The 20,504-nt window shown below is 44.8% G+C and overlaps 9 protein-coding genes across 9 annotated transcripts; 6 read left to right on the top strand and 3 right to left on the bottom strand.

The window, feature by feature from the left end:
• Positions 1-3,981: 3,981 nt before the first annotated feature.
• On the bottom strand, positions 3,982-6,250 carry V8C40DRAFT_106745 (uncharacterized protein). The gene is made up of 4 exons (XM_083210732.1): positions 5,365-6,250; positions 5,184-5,288; positions 4,738-5,120; positions 3,982-4,586 (listed from the first exon to the last, which is right to left on the bottom strand). The coding sequence occupies exons 1-4, from the start codon at positions 5,512-5,514 to the stop codon at positions 4,145-4,147; spliced, it is 1,080 nt and encodes a 359-aa protein (XP_083078526.1). The 5' UTR covers positions 5,515-6,250; the 3' UTR covers positions 3,982-4,144.
• Positions 6,106-7,302, top strand: V8C40DRAFT_234519 (uncharacterized protein). The gene is made up of 3 exons (XM_083213641.1): positions 6,106-6,245; positions 6,325-6,759; positions 6,823-7,302. Exons 1-3 carry the CDS (start codon positions 6,179-6,181, stop codon positions 7,185-7,187), a joined length of 867 nt encoding a protein of 288 aa, XP_083078525.1. The 5' UTR covers positions 6,106-6,178; the 3' UTR covers positions 7,188-7,302.
• A 689-nt stretch (positions 7,303-7,991) lies between these two features.
• V8C40DRAFT_106699 (NAD-dependent epimerase/dehydratase family protein) lies at positions 7,992-9,467 on the top strand. The gene has a single exon (XM_083210731.1). The coding sequence runs from the start codon at positions 8,256-8,258 to the stop codon at positions 9,330-9,332; it is 1,077 nt and encodes a 358-aa protein (XP_083078524.1). The 5' UTR covers positions 7,992-8,255; the 3' UTR covers positions 9,333-9,467.
• A 614-nt stretch (positions 9,468-10,081) lies between these two features.
• V8C40DRAFT_282864 (sulfotransferase family protein) lies at positions 10,082-11,184 on the top strand. The gene is made up of 2 exons (XM_083221859.1): positions 10,082-10,325; positions 10,385-11,184. The coding sequence occupies exons 1-2, from the start codon at positions 10,243-10,245 to the stop codon at positions 11,145-11,147; spliced, it is 846 nt and encodes a 281-aa protein (XP_083078523.1). The 5' UTR covers positions 10,082-10,242; the 3' UTR covers positions 11,148-11,184.
• Positions 11,185-11,575: 391 nt separating this feature from the next.
• Positions 11,576-12,473, top strand: V8C40DRAFT_272768 (sulfotransferase family protein; the record flags this gene model as incomplete). The annotated part of the gene is made up of 3 exons (XM_083220391.1): positions 11,576-11,738; positions 11,795-12,107; positions 12,161-12,473. The coding sequence occupies 3 exons, from the start codon at positions 11,576-11,578 to the stop codon at positions 12,471-12,473; spliced, it is 789 nt and encodes a 262-aa protein (XP_083078522.1).
• A 1,061-nt stretch (positions 12,474-13,534) lies between these two features.
• Positions 13,535-14,228, top strand: V8C40DRAFT_234513 (uncharacterized protein). Its single transcript, XM_083213640.1, has one exon. It carries the CDS (start codon positions 13,583-13,585, stop codon positions 14,129-14,131), a length of 549 nt encoding a protein of 182 aa, XP_083078521.1. The 5' UTR covers positions 13,535-13,582; the 3' UTR covers positions 14,132-14,228.
• Positions 14,164-16,289, bottom strand: V8C40DRAFT_234512 (uncharacterized protein). The gene is made up of 4 exons (XM_083213639.1): positions 16,112-16,289; positions 14,977-16,056; positions 14,609-14,913; positions 14,164-14,541 (listed from the first exon to the last, which is right to left on the bottom strand). Exons 1-4 carry the CDS (start codon positions 16,186-16,188, stop codon positions 14,441-14,443), a joined length of 1,563 nt encoding a protein of 520 aa, XP_083078520.1. The 5' UTR covers positions 16,189-16,289; the 3' UTR covers positions 14,164-14,440.
• Positions 16,290-16,615: 326 nt separating this feature from the next.
• V8C40DRAFT_262138 (NmrA-like family domain-containing protein) lies at positions 16,616-17,302 on the bottom strand (the record flags this gene model as incomplete). Its single annotated transcript, XM_083219341.1, has 1 exon — positions 16,616-17,302. One exon carries the CDS (start codon positions 17,300-17,302, stop codon positions 16,616-16,618), a length of 687 nt encoding a protein of 228 aa, XP_083078519.1.
• A 2,067-nt stretch (positions 17,303-19,369) lies between these two features.
• On the top strand, positions 19,370-20,447 carry V8C40DRAFT_262137 (NAD(P)-binding protein; the record flags this gene model as incomplete). The annotated part of the gene is made up of 2 exons (XM_083219340.1): positions 19,370-19,433; positions 19,486-20,447. The coding sequence occupies 2 exons, from the start codon at positions 19,370-19,372 to the stop codon at positions 20,445-20,447; spliced, it is 1,026 nt and encodes a 341-aa protein (XP_083078518.1).
• Positions 20,448-20,504: the final 57 nt, after the last annotated feature.

Here is a 20,504-nt window from a genome sequence, read left to right as displayed (position 1 = left end):
GATATTCTTCGCCATATAACTTGCACTTCTGGACTCATCCAACATTACTACGATTAAGAAGTTTCTCAACCTATTTCATCTTACCCAAAGAGATTGAATGAGTATTATTTGATAAGCTGGACAATCTTTGATCTAGTTCGTTAATGTAACAACTCACTGAGGATCAGGGTTCGCTGGTCTTGTTACTTGCGGCATAGATAGAATTACGACTTCTGCCTGTGGTCAATCATTCTTCAAGCTAGTTATAGCGTCCTACTGGAGATATTTGATACCTACCTATGCTGCTATGCCCCTCGGAGTAGCGGAATAAGCAACAAATATGGGAAATGGTTTTGGATTTGCCCCTAGCTGCACCTTGACTGACTTGAATCAAATTACAGAGCGGGAAAATGCACTTGCTAATCGCATTGGCCGTGTTTCTTACCAGCACTAGTGCTGGAGCAAATCACTCAAGTAGCATACCGGACATGGGATCTTCTCAGCAACTACCCCATCTCTCACCTGGAGGCTCGTAGACATGCGTGTTTCATAGCTTGGATAACTTCGATGCCGGGAGTATCTCAGGATGTGACAGATATCCTCGTTCAAAATCACCTGTGATAAAGCAAAGACTTCACTGTCCAGAGCATCAGATGTTCCTTCCGGCGGCATCCCCTTCTCTTCTGTCAACTTTGCTAGTTTGGATTTATGGCCACTAGAATTCGCTTTACCAAGATTTGGCCCACGAGCTTCCTGGCCAAAAAAAGATCTGGTAAAGCTCCAAAACGAGGCGAAATTTTTTAGATACTACAGAAATAGGACTTCGGTGCCGGTTGGGGGAGAATTAAATATTAAGACACCAAACTTCTTAGTCACCATGCAGGTGTCCCGAATCCAAGCAGCGCAAGGCAGTCCCTTGACGGACGCAATCGAGAGAATGGAGCAATTTTTGCGAGGTAAGTCACTAAGAATGCGCTCGAAAGGATCGGCAATCTTTAGATCAAGTAGCCGCATTGACCACAGTGTTGTCTTGGGTCAAATAAGCCGGAAAAACGAAAGCGGTTTGGATTGAAGGCTGCTTATATGTACATTATCCATGCAAGAAGTTTGCACTGACCCATCACACCAGTCAACAAACGGAAATCTGGAAAGTAGCAATACGAGTTAGCGTAGATAGCATGAACCGCAAGGGACAAGAAAAACATCTGCCAAGAAAGTGCACCTTGTGATAGGCCCCCAATAACGTCAAGACAGAGCAACCAAGATCCAAGTAGATATTGTAGCATGTTTCTTGACGTGCTTTATAGTAAGATAGGTCGGTTCCGCTTTCTTGTCCAACATAGAAAGCAATATTTGACTAAGGTGGCTCAATGAATAGGTGATCCAAAGTAGACGGCAATCATTTACCAAGGCAATATGATAGGAGCGCTGCATTAAAATGATGCTCATACTAAGCCTTACGGGTGATAGACTTTCTTTACCGTCCTATGAGATTACACAGCGACAACCTAGCCTCTACACTACTAGGCGGTGGTGACATCTCCTAGCTTAAGACTGGCGCTATAGGGGATATTCCCTCCAGAAAATAGGATACACTCCCCACTTAGTATTGGAGAATCTCTACCACAGTTAAAGGTCTCATTGGGGCGGCAATGAGCTGGAATAGGATTTGTTACGTAGCAGGGGCAACATTATGCGGTAGTTCGCCGGCGAAAGGGGCGAGAGCCTACATCATGCAACAACTCAGGGGGTTAGTTACGTTTCCAAGGACAAGGAGCGTTTGCGCCCCATAGTTTGTCAAGTTAGTCTATTAACTTGGCACTTTTCTCCATATTTATAGCGCGTTTTCGCGGAGGTATCGGCACCAGGGTGAGGGAGTTGTCGCCTACGAGTACATCCAGGATGACTGCTTGGCCATCAACTCTGGTACAAACAGTACTCTTACTAGGAGTAACTGCTCCGGAGGCCACGGCCTGTCCATTGGTTTGGTTAGTAGTCGAAGAGACAGCACAATCAAAACGATACGCATCTTGGACTCAAAAGTGTGTAACTTGTAAAGCAGCGTTGTCATTGAGTAGGATTACAAAAATGAACGGCCACTTGGCATGTCCATGGCCGGTATTCCCATCAGTACTCTTTACTATCAACACTGTTCAATCAGGTGGAGATAATGTGTATGCCGTACTCGTACACTCTATCCGCTGCTTATTTTCGATGGACTTGGGACTAACAACGCGGTCAAGGGACCAAAACTAACTAAAGAAACTAAGCGCATCCCCCAGGCGTCTTTATTTAGCGTTTTTTTCTTCTTCTTCTAGGCAGCATCGAAACGTCTCCATGTTTTTGAATGAGGGTATTGGTCAACTTAAACGTCGGTCTCAAGTTGATTATGTACTTTCTTCCACCCCTGGTTTGCAACATGGAGAGGACAGTAACAGTTACGTATCGGTATGCATCTAATTTAACTATTCTTTACATGAATAATGGATTTACTGTGGAGCATATAGTGTTACAATGCGTCAAGCAGTACAGCCATCGCAAGCACAGCGTTCATTGAGACAAATTGGATGCTTTTCTGGGAGTTCTAGAGCATTTCTTTGAAGATACTGCAACCAAATTATTATATTCATGATGTACCATTGCTTGTATGGAAGAGTCATTTGGCGACAGACATTTAAAATGACTTGTCTCGCTTTTTGGACAGTTTGAGTTAGGAAATATGTCGTCTATTGACAAGGCATGAAGACTTTCAAGCAGGCCATAGACACGGCGGCATTTCAGGGTAATCTACTCTCTAAGAGGGGATGCTAGAACTACTGCTCTTGATGGAGCATACTTACTGACCGAATCACACCAATCACGTAGTTGCTTTATATAGGTAGGTGCGCCGTATGGTAGTATAAGGTTTCCTTTCTATACGAGTTCGCAGCCTTTCAAGCAACATATTTGTTTCGTTCTATCCCATATACTCACTCATCTCGAATCATAGGCAGTCGAGCTTCGCTTTGCAGATTCTGGTGTAATATAACGTGTCATCGCCGTAATATACTCGCCATTCTTAGAGCCAATGGTACAAACGAGACATTATCGTATCATTCATGGAAAAAAGAACTCCAGGTTATGCAGTCTCGACAGTGATTTCTTCTGTGTCACCCTAGTCGGCCGTAGATAGCCACGTAATGTTTTTACATATTTCGATGGATCGCTTGAAACAATGGATTATACGACTATTATAGCATATTCCAGTTGAAATCTGGCGGAGTTAACCGGTAGGCTGTATCTCACCTTTTCAGAGCCTTGACGCTGGCATGTAGAAAGGTGAGTACCGCAGTACCACGAGTGTCAGCATTGGAGACTAAAGGAAGGAGCTGAAAGTACAAGCTCGCGCGATTCCAACTAAGAGATCAAAAGAGGATATTGAATGGCATTAGCAGCATAAGAGACAAGCACATGCACGGTCGTAGTGTGTGCCCTTGGGCTATGTGTTGGGGACGGTCCACCAGACAAGATTCGACATAGGGTCAGGCTCAACCAAGGGTTTGTCTGAAAAGCTATACAAAGCTTCTAAACGACTAATTAGGCGATTCAATCATTATTTGCTATATCCCAGCTTGTGACTGGCTAGCTATTCTCGTAAGGTTGAAAGTTACTCTATATTTTCTATATTGCTTTCTAATTATGACGGGCACGGGATCCAGCCTGTGACCCCTATTATGGTCCACACTCTTGTGTTAGGTCCAAGATTTTTACGTATACTTTGATCCTGTCCCTTTTCGTTTTGGTGAAGGGAAAGAAGAGAAAATGATACCGGCAAGTTACCAAGACAACGACGAGAACTGTATGGGCATATAGGAGAGGGCCGAGCGAGACTAAGACTGCCGAGATCAGTGACTGGACCATAAAAGTTTCCAAATCTGCGTGTTGTATCAGACTTTGCCATTTTGTGACAGGACGGAGATGGCTAGTGAATATTGAGCTTAGAGAATTCTCACCATTATGATCGGCAACCATTGCAGCCACAGTTGACTAGCGTTAAGATGCCATATATATTAATCTTCGCTTCCCATTCTCCGCCTTTTTCAATGCGCGAGTCGAGATTACACCTCGTCCAGTTTCATGCGCCGTTTATCCTAGTCGCCATCTGAAAAAATGGATCAGTTCTAGATCAGCCCTCAAAATTGTTCTTCTTCCACCCTAGGACCTGACTCCTGCCGTATTCTCCCGGTGAAGCAGCTCGATCGCTCCTCTCCATCGTAACCTTCGTCTCCTTTAAAATATGCTTGGCGCTCTCCCCATCCCCATCTGTATCTGCTAGTTGGTGAAACGTGTCCAATTGAATGTCGTTACGCATCCCCGGATGATGTCCACTCCCTGACCGCATAAATTTATTATTCGAAGCTGAGCCACTGGTGTTGCCGCCGCTGGAGCTACCGCCAAAGATGGGCAGTGAGAGGAGAGGGCGAAGAGCGTGTAGAGAGCCAGCAACGATGCCAATGCCTTCTTCGATGATGGACCAGAGGCCAATCCTGCCGGTGCCAAACATGAACTCTGCCGGGTTGTTGTACAGAGTTAGGTAGCGTAGCCGAACAATTGTTGCGCAACTTGCACTGGTGAACGGTTAGCTAGGTGCATAGTTTGTCTGTTACCTGGTAGGGTTGCACTGCGTTGGTAGGGTTACACTCCGAATATTCGGCGCGGCGATGGCGGCAGAAGGAAGTGGGGCAATTTTTGATCGGGAGAAGGAAATCTGAGACATACAATGCGCCCATCCCCAGAATCATAGCTACCGAAAGCTTAACCCTGCTCTTCATCTGGATCTTCCACAACAAGGCTCCAGGCAGAATCGCCAAAGTCCAGTCGGTGATAATCTCTATAGCAGAAAAGAAGAAGCTGACGTCGCTGTTAAGTTCAAGATTGCATGTGCCGGTAGTGGTTTCGCCCCATAGAGTAGTGATGGGATGACAAATGTTGGAAATGCCGGCTATGAATACGATGCAGGAAATGCTCGTGGCGATGATGACGCTCCAAATAATCCACCTGTAGCGACGGCGAGATTCGGCGATTCGAAGGAGAGTAATGGCGATGCTGCTCTTAATGAAGACAGTGCTGGAGGCGTAGAAGTATTCGGCGATGAAGAAGAGCTATTGGTGAGGGTTAGTTTGGCATTGTTCGATTCTCAATAGAAGATTCACAAGAGTATGCACCTTGGTTCCTTTCATGATATCACTGGGATGCAGCTTGGCAGCAAGCTGACCAGATCCGAGATAGCTGCAGACAATGCATAAGGAAGCTGTTACTGTGAAGAGAAGCTACAAAGTATTAGATTGCTTTTGAGCTTGCTTTTGGGTCTCAGAGAGGGTGAATTATCCCATTTGGAATACGTACGAGGCCTATGAACATCAAAATGTCATCCCAGCCCAATGCTTTTCGCCAAACACGAACTGATGTCCGTGCAATGAATGTGAGCCAGGCTAGGATAATCAGCACTATTGAAGCATGGAGAAGCTGTAGGCCGTCCCCTGCCGGCTCGACCATGATGACAAAACAGTTGAGCGCTGGTAGCAAAGGCAGATGAAGAGCAGAAGAGAGGACAACTCTTAGAGAAAAAGAAAAAACGGCAAAGTAAAAGAAGTATGAAGAAAGGGTATAGCGGAGAAGAGAGGTTGCAAAGAAGAAGAATTGTTCTATTCTTTAGAACCAATCCTTCCACTACAGAGGCAAAAAAATTCGGCTAAGATGAGACCATAGTGAAAAGAAACCGGCGCCCATCATTTCTTGTTCTGACCCATGCCGGGTGTTCATTACTCGAGTACCCTGTAACCGTTCCACCGGGAGCAGGATCGGCGGTACCTATACATATCTGGGTATTCTTCGTATCATGCCTCTAATATGGACGGATTGTGGGCATAATTACCGGAAACTAGTACTGTACAATACGGTGTAGGTGTATGGGGCAAGTGCCGAGCTAGGCTCGTTTCACCATCGTGCTTTAGACAAAGGGGTCATAACGTGGCTTTTCTGTCGGATACATGCATAAGTAACGAGTAGTAGTACGTCTGCAGCTCTCCTTTTCCTCCCAAGACCTCTATCTTCTGACCCCTTTGTTTAGTATTTTAACTTTGTGATATCACATTTTCTTTCATCTTCTCCCGTCTCGCTACCTCCATTATTTTAACAAGCCTTGCCTAATATTAACACCATGACCGAATTTCTTATTAAGGACGAGGATTTAAGCAGCCTCAAGGGCAAAGTTGTTGTCCTTACAGGTACGGCTAATTTACCTTTTTTGTGCCGTATTACTCTAGTGATTATCCTTGAACTAGGCTGCTGACCAGCCTACCATAGGCGGCTCATCAGGTATAGGCCTCGCAACAGTCAACCTACTGCTGTCACTAGGAGCATCAGTGGTCAGCGGCGATCTTAACCCACCACCGGCTTCCGAGTCGACTGAAACACCTGACTTGCTCTTTGTGCGGACCGATGTGGCTAAATGGGATGATCTGACCGCTCTGTTCAAGAAAGCGAAGGAACACCATGGCCGCATCGACTGCGTTTTCGCCAACGCCGGCATCGGTCCGCGCGCCAACTACTTGGCTCTTGAGACAGATGACCAGGGGGGACTAAAGGAACCCTCGCATGAACTGTTGGACATCGGCTTGAGGGGTCTTATCAACACAGCTTCTCTTGCGGTTCACTATATAAAGGATCAACCTGAAGGTGGTAGCATTGTCCTCATGGGCTCCAGCACCGGGCTACAGCCACTTCGAGCAGTCGACTATTGTAAGTGGAGAGTAGAGCAATGTATTGTTGATCAGGGTCCCTTGTGCTGACCAAATTATGTAGCCACGGCCAAACATGGCGTCCTAGGATTCGGCAGAGGTCTTGCACGGCTTGCGGAGATCGCGGGGCTTCCCATTCGCATCAATACTCTGATGCCATCATGGACAACAAGCAACGTCCTCCCAGACTTGGAGGGGCTCATGAGAGCGATCTCCCATGTGCCGCAGCCTGCTCTGGTAGTTGCGCGCGCTGCCGTTTATCTGATGGCAGATACATCCAGACAAGGAGACGCGATTTTTGTTGCTGATGGCCAGTACAAAGAAATCGACAAGGCTGTGCTTTTGCCCGCCTACGAAACCATTAAAGGAGAAGGAAACCCTAGCGATGATGCAGTTCTAAAACGCCTTTTGGAATTACCTGCGCAATAACTTAGAAGGATACAGTATGTAGTATGGCATCTTTAGTAGAGAGATTATATCCAAGTTTAGAATAAAGGCATTGGAATAGATGGACAACGCCCTGACCTGACATTCATCCTCGAAATCCACAAAGAGCAATACCACGAAAGGATTGCCCCTATGAACTCAAGTGAATGAGAAAACATTCGGTGTTCCATAATTAATACCAGTGGCTTAGCGGTTCACGACTCGCAGACGTAGCTAGTGCCCCGCCGTGGTGGCCTGATGCTCTTCTTGAGGATGAGTCAAGTACCTGATGATTTGTGATACGGCGCGAATGAACAGGCATATTACCTATGTATTCTATTTATTTTGTTAAAATCGATAGTAACGTCTCTCAGGTGAAGAATGTAGAATGCTATAATATGGATGACAGTTAGCCAATACTAATATTCTTGAGAATGATCGCTGCCTTGGCCTTGAGAATCTCTAAAATTCTCCACACCGGGAGATGTAAATCACGGCCGGTCCGCGGGCCGGCTCCCTTCCATTAGCCGTGCGGATTTGCATCCCACTAGCCTATCATGGGAGCCTGCTTCGTGTGCTCTGTAGCAAGAGTCGATCGACATCCTCACATTTACAAACTTGGGCCAAGTAGTACTTATGTACAATGGCCACAGTTGCCTATAAAAAAAGAAAAAGAAAAGAAGAGGAATAAAGATGGGATTTGATGATGGCCACAAAAAAAAAAAAAAAAAAAAAAAATCCCGCTCATAATCATAAAATGGGACCCTGGTCCGATTGCATATCCGGTGGTCCGACATCAGAATTTCTTGGTCCGACAGCGAAAGGTTGGTCCGATGGTACAAATCTTGATCCGACTCAATTGCGGGCAACATGAAGTATGCATCACAGCAGCCACTACATCCGCTATGGATGTTACAAATAAAATTGTGTTGAACATTGTCGACATATTCTTCAGTTCTTTGGTATATAACAGCTCAACCGTAGGCAGAAAAAAAAAACCCCTTTCGTACTACTTGAGTCGAAAAATAATAATTCCAGAGCACTGTCTGAGGAGTTGCCTACAATTTCAGCATGGCCGCTAAACTGCCTCTAGACGCAGCCAACCGGGTGCGGACCGTCTTTGTGACCGGGGCAAACGGCTACATTGGCGCCGCTGTCTGCCGAGCTTTCGTCGGAGCCGGCTGGAGAACGTTTGGCCTTATTCGCAAACCTGAAGCAGCGGAAGAACTAGAGGCCGCTGAAGTCATACCCGTCGTGGGTGATTTTACAGACCTCAGCTTTCTCGATTCCGTCTATGAACAGGCAACGGTTTTTGATTCCATTATAAGTTGTACCGAGAACCTCCCCAGATATGCGGATCATTTTCTCGACGTATTGGCGCTAGTCAAGGTCTTGGCTGAGAGAAGCAAGCGGAATGGGGTTCGCTCTCTAGTCCTTTGGTCGTCTGGTTGCAAAGATTATGGGAAAACGGACATCCACGGATCACTCTCATTATTTCCACACACAGAGACATCTCCAACCAATCCTCCAGAGTTCCTCCGTCAAAGAACCGAAAACTGTACTCGTATATTCGATTATAGCGATATTTTTGACGCTGTGCTACTCCGACCCACGAGCGTATTTGGTCGCAGCGGTAGCTACTATGGAGCCATGCTTTCTTGGGTTGCGACTGAAGCAGTTGCCGAAAATGCCACTCTTAAAATCCCAGCGAATCCCGACAACATCATGCATGCAACTCACGTCGACGATTGTGGCACAGCTTACCTAGCTATTGCCGAGCACGCAGATCGAGGTGCGGTGGACGGCAAGATATTTAACATATCCGGATATCGGTATGAGACAGTGAGAGAGGTGGGGGAAGCCCTAGCGAAGGAGTACGGGTTTCGAGGAGGGGTGGAGTTTGTTCCTCCTGCTAAAGCACCACCATCATTCCCCGAAGGGCTACACATCGTTTTTAATTTTAGCCAGTGGGTCAGCAGTGACAATATCCGCCAGCTTACAAGCTGGACAGATTATCGCCCACTGTTTTCAGAAAATTTGGGTGTCTATCGACGAGCTTTTGAAACAGCTCAGAGAAGAGGGAATGCTAACATTATGGCTATTGAGAACAGAATAGGTAGTAATTTTGGAAAGGCTGGGTTAGATTGATGTCAAATTTAAAACTCAAGACCAGTGGTTGAAGCTTAGCCCGAGTCGCGTGAGATTACATGTTGAATTTGGAATCAACATCTACTCGTATATTTACTCGTATATCTACTTTCTCTTTTGGGAGCTAAAGTCGCCAAATTTTGGCGGGACATTTATTTTTATCTCTCTTATTATTGCACTATACTTGTCGACAAGTCCCATGAGTGATAGCTCTGTCCATCATTGGCTCATAACGATGTTAGCTTGGGGACACGGTTCTCTTCTATGACAATATTTCTACCAACACAACTAATTGACCTTTGGGTAGCGATACCGATAGTAGGTTGTCTAGACATGTTAGTCGAAATCTCTTTGATCTCAAGCTTTGGAAACACGATAGCCCATTCATTCCTATGAATGAACATTAGACATATATGATTGTTATGGAAGGTAATGTACCTAGGTGGGCTTTGTTTAGTAAAGGCAATTCTCTCTTTCCCCCCATAACGTTTAGACTACGAAACATTAAATAAGCAGCCACTTCTTCATAGCGCACCGTAAGCTTCGACTTCAAAGGTGTTTGACTTTGTAAAACATTATGATTGGAATGATGACGAGACTTGTATCACTAGGAACATATAGCGCAACATAGTAGCGAAGGTCAATGCGGGCGCCCTAATCTACAGCGGCTCCATCGCCGCGCGTACAATACTAGAATAGAAAACAGCGCTGTAGGCTGATTTAGATGTTGCATCGCAATTTCTTATATGAAGGCAACACTATTTCCAACTATATCTTTGTTTGTTTCGTAAGGTGCCTAAACTCTTCGACGTCAGATAATGCTTCATTCGGTATTCGAATGACTTCATCTTTTAGACACCTCTTGTTATAGAAGTTTATGCGGCCCAAAGTACCCCCTCCTTGAGCAAAGATGCTGCAAGCTCGGAAAATCGACAATTTGCCAGAGCCGTCTGTCAAACCCAAGATTAAAGTCATTGTCCTTGGATGCAGCAAGTACGAATTAATCCTATTCTTACTACTCCTACAACTGCTGACACTCGTCATTGGTATAGAACCGGAACACTTGGATTATATCGAGCCTTCAAAATCCTTGGTTATAAGCCTTATCACGCTGCAGAATTCATGCTAAGCAAAGGCCACAGCCATAAAATTTTCTTTCAAGAGGCATTACTAGCGGAAAATAACAAATTTTCTGGCGTCAGGCCGTATGGACCAGCAGAATTCGACAAATGGTTTCAGGAGTATGATTCGATCATCGAGGTGCCCTGTTACATGCCTGTGCAAATCCAGAGCGCATATCTGAGTGACCCGAATGTGAAGTTTCTTCTAACGGAGCGAGATCCGGACAAATGGGTCAGGTCATTCAACAAACAAGTGGGCGGCATGAATGATTATCTTGCATCTGTCCCTATGACTATCCTGAGATATTTCGACGAAGGTCTATGGTACCACTGGCGATTCAACGGCTTAGTATACGATTTATTTAGCGGGACAACCAAACGAGGCCATCCTGACAATGAGAAGATACTACGTCAGAATTACGTCGACTACAACAACTTGGTCAAAGCATTAATACCAAAGGAAAGACTACGAATTATCAAGTTAGAAGATGGATTGGGATGGGATGAACTTTGTGACTTTCTTGAAGTTTCGAAGAAGCCTGACGTACCATACCCGAATTTTGCTGACCACTTGGAGATCAGAGATGCCTTAGTTGGAGAGATGATAAGAAGGGCTTTGATCAAATTCACATTGACAACTGCATCAATTGTTGGCGTCGGGATGATATTTGTTTGGAAGAAGTGGAAGTGGTAAGGGGTTAATGGTCATCAGTACACGCATCATCATGATGGACATAGTTTCATATCTTCATATAGTGTTCGCTTGCAAAAAAATACCGACGCTTGATCTTAAAGGAACGCATCGAGTCGCCTCTGTTATCACTCACATAAAAGGATTCCACATTGTTACTATAATTCTTCCCATCTACAATCACAGTGCTTTCCTAATACTTAGATTAGCTTCTTTGTCTGAATTCGGGTACAACTAGTATTATCCATCTCAAACTTAAATGCTTGTGTACATGTAAGCTTACGTCAGATATGTCCATTCCTATCCTATAACATGTATCCCCTGATTTAATCGCTTTGTGTTCATTATATATCTAACACAGGGGTGCAAGCTTTTTCACTTCGTACTATACCTATCGTTATTTCAGTTACTATACACAGTCTGAAAGAATAATGGGACAAGAAGCATCTGTACCGGTGGATAAAGGAAGAAGGCTGGAGGTGATAGATGCTGGGTTCTCGAGAACAGGGACGCTATCCTATGCCTATGCCCTAGAGAAGCTGCTCGACGGACCGGTACATCATACAGCCAGCCAGCTTTTTAATCGAGAAGACTGTAAGTGCAACTTGGGATTCCTCTTAGTTCTAGGCGCACTAGTTGACATCTCCCAGCGTACTGTAAAAAATGGAATCAGATATATCGATACAAGCGTGAGGGAGATCGCACACAGTTACTCAAAGCGCTTGAAGATGCCTTTTCAGGTTTTGCAGGTGCAACGGATGTCACAGCCATTGATTTCCTCCCAGAACTCATGGAATTATATCCAGATGCAAAATTCGTCCTCGTCACACGCCCTCCAGCGGCGTGGTGGAAGAGTTTCGAGTCAGTAGCCGATAACGCAGGAAGTAGAACTATGGGATACATCACCATGCCACTACCTGGTATTCGATGGTTTATTGACACTGCGCGAGGATTCTTTGAAGCGTAAGATGCCCTCAAGTCTCCTAGCAAGAACAGCATGATTAATCTGATTACAGAGCTGAAGATAGAACTGGCCGTAGATGCAACCCACTCTGGATTGAACAGCATAACGAGTATGTGCGCAATTTAGTTCCAAAGGAGCGCCTGCTTGAAGTAGAGCTGGGATCAGGATGGGAGCCACTCTGCAAATTCTTAGGCAAACCAATTCCACAAGAGCCATTTCCACATGTCAACGAGGCTGCAGCAAGAGATAAGTTTACACTGAGTATCCTTCGAAAAGCAGCGATGGCTTGGGCCGGAATATTTACGACTATTGGGATAATTTCTTACTTCACTTGGCAATTGGAGGTTCGTACTTTTAGCCGCTGAGAGTCATAGATAAATAATGAAGGAGAAAAGAAGTATGGTTTCGGCAAATCAGAATCAGGCGGAACATTCCGACCTACAGGTTGCTAGAAGAGCCTCCAACCGCACTACCAACGGCCATGTGCAGTGTTCAACCCGACTACATCAAATATTGTGACATGGTAGATGCTTATTTGAAATATCTATAAACACGAAATGGCATTCCAAAAAGGGCTGTTAGCCCTGGTATGCTTACAGATGTATTATACAAATCAAGCTATCCTCACGTTGACAAGATCCTTACCATGGGTTGGGACCACTAAGAAACCTATAAAAAGAGACAGAAATCGACAATGAATTGTGTGATGATGACGCACAGTCAAAAGGGAGATAAAGGTACGAAATATGCCAATGGTCGTGCGGATGTTGTGAGAGATCAGCCACAACACCAGAGCGTCACAATAGTCGGAGACCGAAGACGGTGCATAAAGTAGGTTGCTAGTATTCACTTATGTGCACAAGAGCAACAGTGGTCGCATCTCTAGTACCATCTCGTTATATTGGAGCCATTTGTTTCTATTGTACTATCCATACACCTACCTAGTCATGGATGGCGACCGATGTGGACAAGTCCAACTCTTTTGCAGAAGATCTCGGGGGATCTTTGAACCAGCTTACTTCACAGTATCGTGGTGTAGCATCTTTTCAGAATGAGGAAACAATACAAATCACGAGGATCTATGTATGAGTCCGTATTGGCACATTACCGCCCAATATCTGTATACACTGTGACAGCATCCATTGTAATTTCGTCGAATTAAGCAGTGATGAGAGTCATAAAATACTGAATACACATTTATACGACAATCTCACAAATCTCGACCAATGAGTGTCACACAATAGCGGATTTTAGCAAGCATTCACCTCCAACCACCCCGATTCTCTGCTACGGAGCTCTGTCCAGGCCACTTCACCACTAAAAGAGCTGATTAGCCCTGCAACTGCCAAATAAAGTTAGGCTACCTGTTCATCTTGCTTGGCTGCTTATATGTATAGCGCTATTTTCTTCCACCTCAATTTATCCATTCAACGCCTCTCTTCTGTCAATCCTCTTACAAGAAAGCACTCTCAAAATGGCACGAGCCACGCACATATACAATGCTGAATATCCAATTCCATCCAATATCTTGGCCAATGATGTCATAGATGTCCTTCATCTTCATGAAAATCTTCTTACGGTTCAACCGCAACTAGCTTCTTACAGCGAGATCAGTTCAGCTGAAGCTTCCGATTTTGATACGTATTTTGACAATCTTGACTATCCAGTTAAGGTATACAAGGCAATAGAAAAGATCATGATATTCCCGGGAATTGGGGACTGGGGCAAATACCCCACGACTATTATTGTTACCTTCCAGAATACAATAGATGGTCTCAAATCTCGTGCAGTTGCGTCTGCGGGAGTAGTTGTAACGGCAACATATACGGTAAACAAGGCGAACAAAGAAGGTTCTAAGTGTGATACGAAGGATGGAGATAGTGTAGGTGGCGGCAGCTGGATTCTATCCCAGAATGTGGTTTTGGAATGTTCCAGTTGGCTTATGCCCTTTGTGAAGCAGAATATGGAAGGTGCACAGAGGAACATGTGTCAAAACTTGGTAAAATTAGTGTCATTGCAATAGACATGATTCTCAGTTGATCATCAAGAGTTGACCAGTATATACTCTTTTAACCTTAATTCTCCAAGGTTCACTTGGATTTGTGGAGAAGACTTCAAGCCAAACTGTTTTGCAATCGTTCAAGATGTCGATATGCATGTAGAAGACAAGCAATCGTCAACGCCTTCAAATTTTCTTCAAACGTGACTCCTACATCAATGTGTAGAGGATAAGCCAGTCGGAACGCAACGCTCAGATACTCATTAACTCGCCCTTCTATTATTGCTATCACATGGCTACCATCAATAGTGTTCGGAGGGTCTAGATTTCCCTTCATGGGACTGAAGCCTGTTCTCCAAAGTTCAGCAGATAAGATGGAGTCACTATAGGTGGCCAGGATTCTTGCAATCTTTCCAAAACATCCAAATATGTTGCTTGTTTCCATCAGCAATTTTGTCTCCCAATAGGGGTTTTCTGCCTGAAGAAGATTAAGACGCTTACCTGCAACAGCCCATCGCTTGCCATTTCCTCTCAGAAGATTTGAGAGGGCATCAAGCCGCGCTTTATGAATTAAGTCACCCTTTTGTTTCCACAGCCTATACTGCACGATTCCAGCTTGATAGAGACAGTATGGGAGGAAAGGTGAAAGTGTCTCGAGATAAAATGTTTCTTTATCTGCGTAGCCAGCCTCTGCAAACATGACGGCTCTCTCTGACAATTCTTGCATAGACTCGAGTATTCTGACTTTTTCTGGCCCATGTTCATCGCAGCGGCCAAGTAAAAATTCGTAAAGTGTGAAAAGAGCGCTACCTCTGTTAGAGAACAGTTGCCAGTGGGAAATTATAAGAGGACGTGATGAGAGAACGCACCTGTCACAGATCCCAAGGGCTCCACAATATCTTCCAAAAGTCAGATCCTCATCAATCAGCAACAACAGAATAGTCTGCAATGTACGTTCAAGCTGTATCGCTTCCTCCGCATTGAAGTTAGGGTCAGATGTAGGATTGGTGGTGTGTCGAATCACCCGGCCGGCCAGGTGAGAGACCTGACATTCTCGAGCCATCTGCCCCACGGACTGTGTTGGGGGTGTGGCAAGCGTGGGCGCGCCGAGGATCGAGGCTCTCAAGTCTACTGGATCACCATCCTGCGACCATAGCAGATCTTCAACTGGAAGCGGATCCAATCCCTCAGGGTCCTCCGTCGAAAATAAAAAATCGCCACTACACAGTCCAACAAATCTGTCCATGTTCATTATCGCCCACCATGTTCTCTTTTCCTCCTCTGCAATGAGCCCGTCGATTCCGTTATTTGAGTTGCGGTGCATCTGTTTATGGAGACCCAGAGCTCGAGCTGTTTTCGCACACGCAGCAACGGAGATACAGGCCGCTGTATGAAGGCCATGACCTATTTCATAGCAGGTTACAAGTGTTCTGGCTTGGACGATGTCGAGTGATATTTGTTCCGTCGCTTCGAGCATACCAAGCAAACTCTTAATAATAACATAGAGGGTCGACTGCATGCTCATTGGTTGCTGCAAGGGAATTTGCTCAATTAGATACATGCATAGGCATAGTGTTAAGAAGTCAGCTTTTGGTTCGGCATTTATAGTTTGAAGGCTCCTGTAGAACCTAGATTTGGATAGTATTGACATCCTTTGGTGCGTGCCAACGAAGTATTGTGCCGCTATTTCGTTCATCTTGTCCAATGATCCTAATATCTGAAGTGCTTCAGCTCTCACTGTGAGATTTATCATGGGCTGCCGTAGCGGCATCTGGTTTATTGGACCAAGAGCTGAGATAGAGCGAGCAAAACGTGATCCTGGGAGCTCAAATGCATGCATGTCTTCGGCTATCGGAACAGATCTGCTAGCAGGGTCTTGCTGCCCTGATAGACTAGTGGGAAAATTGACCTGAACTGCATCTTCTGTGTAGGTACAGATTCTATGGAGGCTAAACGGCAATTATTACATCGTGTGTTCATGAACTTCAATTGAGAGATGCCTACCGTATACAGTTGGAACACGAAGGTCGTGCTTTGTCGCATTTCCGCTTTCCATTTTTGCAATAGGCGCAAGCATTCATTATGAAGAGGACTTTCGATCTAAGTATTTCTTCGTCTTGGCTTCAGGAGAGATAATCTGGTGTAAATTGACATTGAAACATTGAGCTGGGGCGGTAGTTGCGGAAGCAGCATTGAAGCAGTATTGAAGACGGTCGCTGCTTCCAGAAGTGCTTAGCAATTCGCTTTGGTGACTTAATGTGGCTTATGTAACTGCTAAATGCCAATCAACAGCCCTTTTTTGCACGCCACCAAAGTTTGTTCGCTTATATGACGATGCCAATGTCGGCCAGATGCAACTTTAAAATAAGCACTCAATTTCTTCCGTCTTTCGAGACAATCCCAATGACAGGCGCGTAAAAATTGCAAATCAACAAATATTATCTATTAAAAAAGGGTCTCATAAGCAAGTAGAACAACGTTTGAAGTGAAGGATCCCAAAAAATTTCTTTACTGTTCGCCTCTCTCTACTTCTCCAGTGACTTTTGGATACATGCGACCCACAACGTCCAGGACAGATTCCTGCTGAGCTTTGATGGCTAGGCGGTGAGGTCCAGATCTATTTTCCCAATCCAAGAATTCGTTCTTCCCTAGTGCCACATACTTGAGAAGGAGAAAAAATCCCGCTAAATCCTTGTCTCCTGGTGCTAAATGCTGGTCTCCCAGGCGCTTCCCCTCTGCCGTTTCGATGCGAGTGACTTGGAATTTAGTCCCGCTGACTCTTTCTAAAGCTTGAAGTATCTCGTTTTGAGTCGTCGTTACTGTTGCAATACGTATGTACTGATTCTTTGCTTCTTCTCGCGATGTTGGATCCGCAAAGATCTGTATTATTGCCTGTGCAATGGTCTTGAATGTGGACATGCTTGATCTGCTGTTGCCGTCATCCCATATGACTGCTGTCTTCTGGCGTAGATCGAACTCCAGGAGATCGAAAGTGAGGCCGAAATCGAAAAAGAACCCCGTATGCAAACTCGTCCAGTTCAATCCATCCTTTTCTCTTGAGCGCAAGTGGTCTATTATCTTCACTTTCTCGTAGAATGGGGGAAGAACTTCAACAACACGAGGATTAGTTGTATCGTGCCCAAACTCGGATGGGATAAACCATTGAACTCCAGCAGCAACAGCAGCATCTGCCATGGCTATTTCGGCCCTAACACCGGCAACAGAAACGAGGCATAGAACAGCATCCCGGCCTTGGAAAGCAGATTTCAGAGATTCGAAGGAGTAGTCTATTCGTCAGACATCAGGCGAGCAACCGCAGTAATGTCTAGTGCAGAATCAAGTAGCAAAGGTAAGATGCCCTAGCCCAGATTTCCGCTTGCACCGATCGCAGCAATGTTCTTGAAAGACATGATGGCCTAAATAATAGTTTTTCAATGGTGCATAGAGAATCTTGGCTGTTGATGCTTTTGAAGGATGTATGATGGCCAGGATAGATGCTGCCTTTATATCTTTCAAAAATGTTTAAATAAGACCATCATTATGTGGTTAGCTATTTGCGACGCATTTCTATGAAAGCTATCCATATACTGCTTGCCAAGGCGGCGCATTCAGCCAACTTCAGGTCAGTAACAAAGAGCTAACAACTAGCTGCGGACAAGGATACCCTGATCCGCACAAATTAGGCTCACCTCGAAATCTCAACAGTGGCAAGCCGACATCAGTTCGTTTAGCCAGCCTAAAAATCCGCGATAGTAAGCTTCCACCGCCGAAGATTATTCCGTACAACATATTTCACGCCAACTGAACCACGCGCAAGCCTGTCGTCCGTACTTCAAGCAGGATGCTATCACTAAAAAAAAAATTGAAATGATTAGATTATTAGCTAAACAGTCATTAAGAGAGATTTTTATGAGTTGTATGAAGTCATTGTACGGGTCGGTGAGGAGAAGAGTGGTATCAGTATGAAATGCCACTGCTGAAAGATGATTTGGAGGAGAGTTACAAAAATATTTAGTGGATAGATATAATCTAGTTTTTTTGGCCAGGTTAGAGATTCAGAAGTTGGCACGGATGGAGAAAGGAGATTTTCCCTTATAAACCACTCGTAGCATGGAGCTTAGAAATCATATAGTATCACATAGCAAGTACTTGAGTAGACCACGTATGACAGATCATCTGGTTCGCCTCATTTGATCTTTTTTCTTAAATTAAGTGCTGGAAAGCAGTTCGAATTACGTGGATACACTGCGTCAATGGCGGAATTAGCCCGTCAGGTCATAGGGGAGATAATCAATCAACCAACCGTAGTGTCAAGGCAGATGGGTATTGGTGGCATAATTAAATGATGTTGAACTTGAAAATCGTATTGTACCAGTACTATTCCTTTTTCGTGCATTAGATATGGAAGTATATTACTATTAGAAGCTCAGTTGGGAATGCAGGTTATCTTCACACTTCCACAATAACAATCCTGGGGTGTACGCTGTACGTTCATCCAGTAGGCCAAAATTAAGATAGCTAGGTAATTGCCATTATCTCTTAATGAAGATAATTATACATTATTCATACCAATATTAGTCATAATTCTTCTTCTCTATAGACATACTATGAGGAACGGTGTTTTCTGTTCAGGTTATTTTCCTGCTAGCAGTCGCTGGTAGTCTAGTGTCCGTGACATGTGCTGAAAGGGCATAGCACAGCTTACATATATTAGCGTGCGGACCAGGATATCTACCCTGGCCCGCTGGGCGCAACTAAGGTGCATTTGCAGACAAGCTCGGCAGTTGTGCATTTGGTGGCTGGTTCACCATGGGCGTGAGCTGATATTATGGTTAACTAAGTTGTTTTATGGTGTTTGGTTTGGCAACAATGTTACCATAAACAATTTGATTGTGCACACTACATTACACATTGACACTCTGGACTGTCAACTGATTTGGAATTCGCAAACGCACATGTCACCCTGTGACGCAATGCCTTCGCGTGAAGCAACGAGTGACCTATGATTTCGGGCAGCAACTGCTTTCTAAGCTGCGCACTTAAACAAATCTTACGGACAATTCCTGATTGTAGCTGCACCTTCATATTAGACAAATGCTAGAAGACTCTCTATTGCATTGCCATTAATTATCGGGCAAACCTGAGTACTTAAACGTGATACCTCGCCGAGTTTTAGAGCAAACGATCATTCACTAAGAATTGAGCCACACGCCAACAATTCCGATTACTCATTTTCACTCTAGAGACATAGGCGAAAGAAAAATGACTTCTCCAACGGCCCTTATAATTGGTGGTACTGGAGCTCAAGGAGTACCGATTGTCGAAGGTATTCCAACTCTTGGCGACAATTATGAGATCATTTACTGATACTTATCCAGAGTTGGCCAATCATGGCTTTCAAGTTCGAGTTCTCACAAGAGATGTTACCTCGAGTAACGCAAAAAAACTCTCAGAGCTCCCAAACGTGACCTTCTCTCTGGGTGCCGTGGACTCTGTTCCTGACTTGAAAAGAGCATTCCGTGGAATTGACTATGCGTTTGTCAATCTCAATAGTTGGGCGCTGGGTATCAAGGATGAAATATTTTGGGGTATTCGAATCTTCGAAATTGCAGTACAGAGTGGTGTAAAGCACTATATATGGTCATCACTTGACAATTTCTTTTTGGAAACGAAGTACGACGACTCTTTTCGATCTGTTCATTATTATGGCAAAGGCCATGTTGAACAGTGGATATCTGCGCTGCCCCAATCGCCTATGAGATGGACAATTCTTGCCACGAGCCCCTATCTTGAGCAGCTGTGGGGTTTAATGAGGCCAACGAAGGGCGAGGATGGTGTTTACGACTTTCGCTTCCCTGTTAACGATGGTGGCTTCCCATTGACTTGTTTGGATGATATGGGATACTACGTTCGTTGGATTATCGAACATCCGAAAAGATCTGCGGGGATGAACCTTAAACTAGGAGTGGAACACGTTACGCCAACTATTCTAGCCAAAGCCCTCACAGAGGCTACAGGGCTACCTGCCAAGGGAACCAATATTGAGCTGGACCAATGGTTTGAGGAAGTCGGCTGGGGCCCCTCTCGAGACCATAAAATGGGCTCTACCACAGCTGGACCAAATGACCCAACGCTACACACAGTATATGAAAGCTTTTCTGGTTGGTGGAAAATGTATCAGAATTCCATTGACAATACAGGCTTAATCAAACGGGATTATGCGCTTTTAGATGAGATCCATCCTCACCGGACCAGGAGTGTCAAAGAATGGATGCAGAAGGTCCACTATGATGCGGACAAACTCGACATTGTCACTGTGACTGCACCAATGGCGTTGTAATTGTTGAGCAATTATTTTGATCTTATTGGCCCCCAGTATGGAAAAGCAGGGAGTAAG

The sequence above is a fragment of the Trichoderma camerunense genome (assembly GCF_050948025.1).
Source record: "Trichoderma camerunense strain CBS 138272 chromosome Unknown V8C40scaffold_2, whole genome shotgun sequence".
Lineage (NCBI taxonomy): Eukaryota > Fungi > Ascomycota > Sordariomycetes > Hypocreales > Hypocreaceae > Trichoderma > Trichoderma camerunense.
This window is presented reverse-complemented; position numbering and strand designations above follow the sequence as displayed.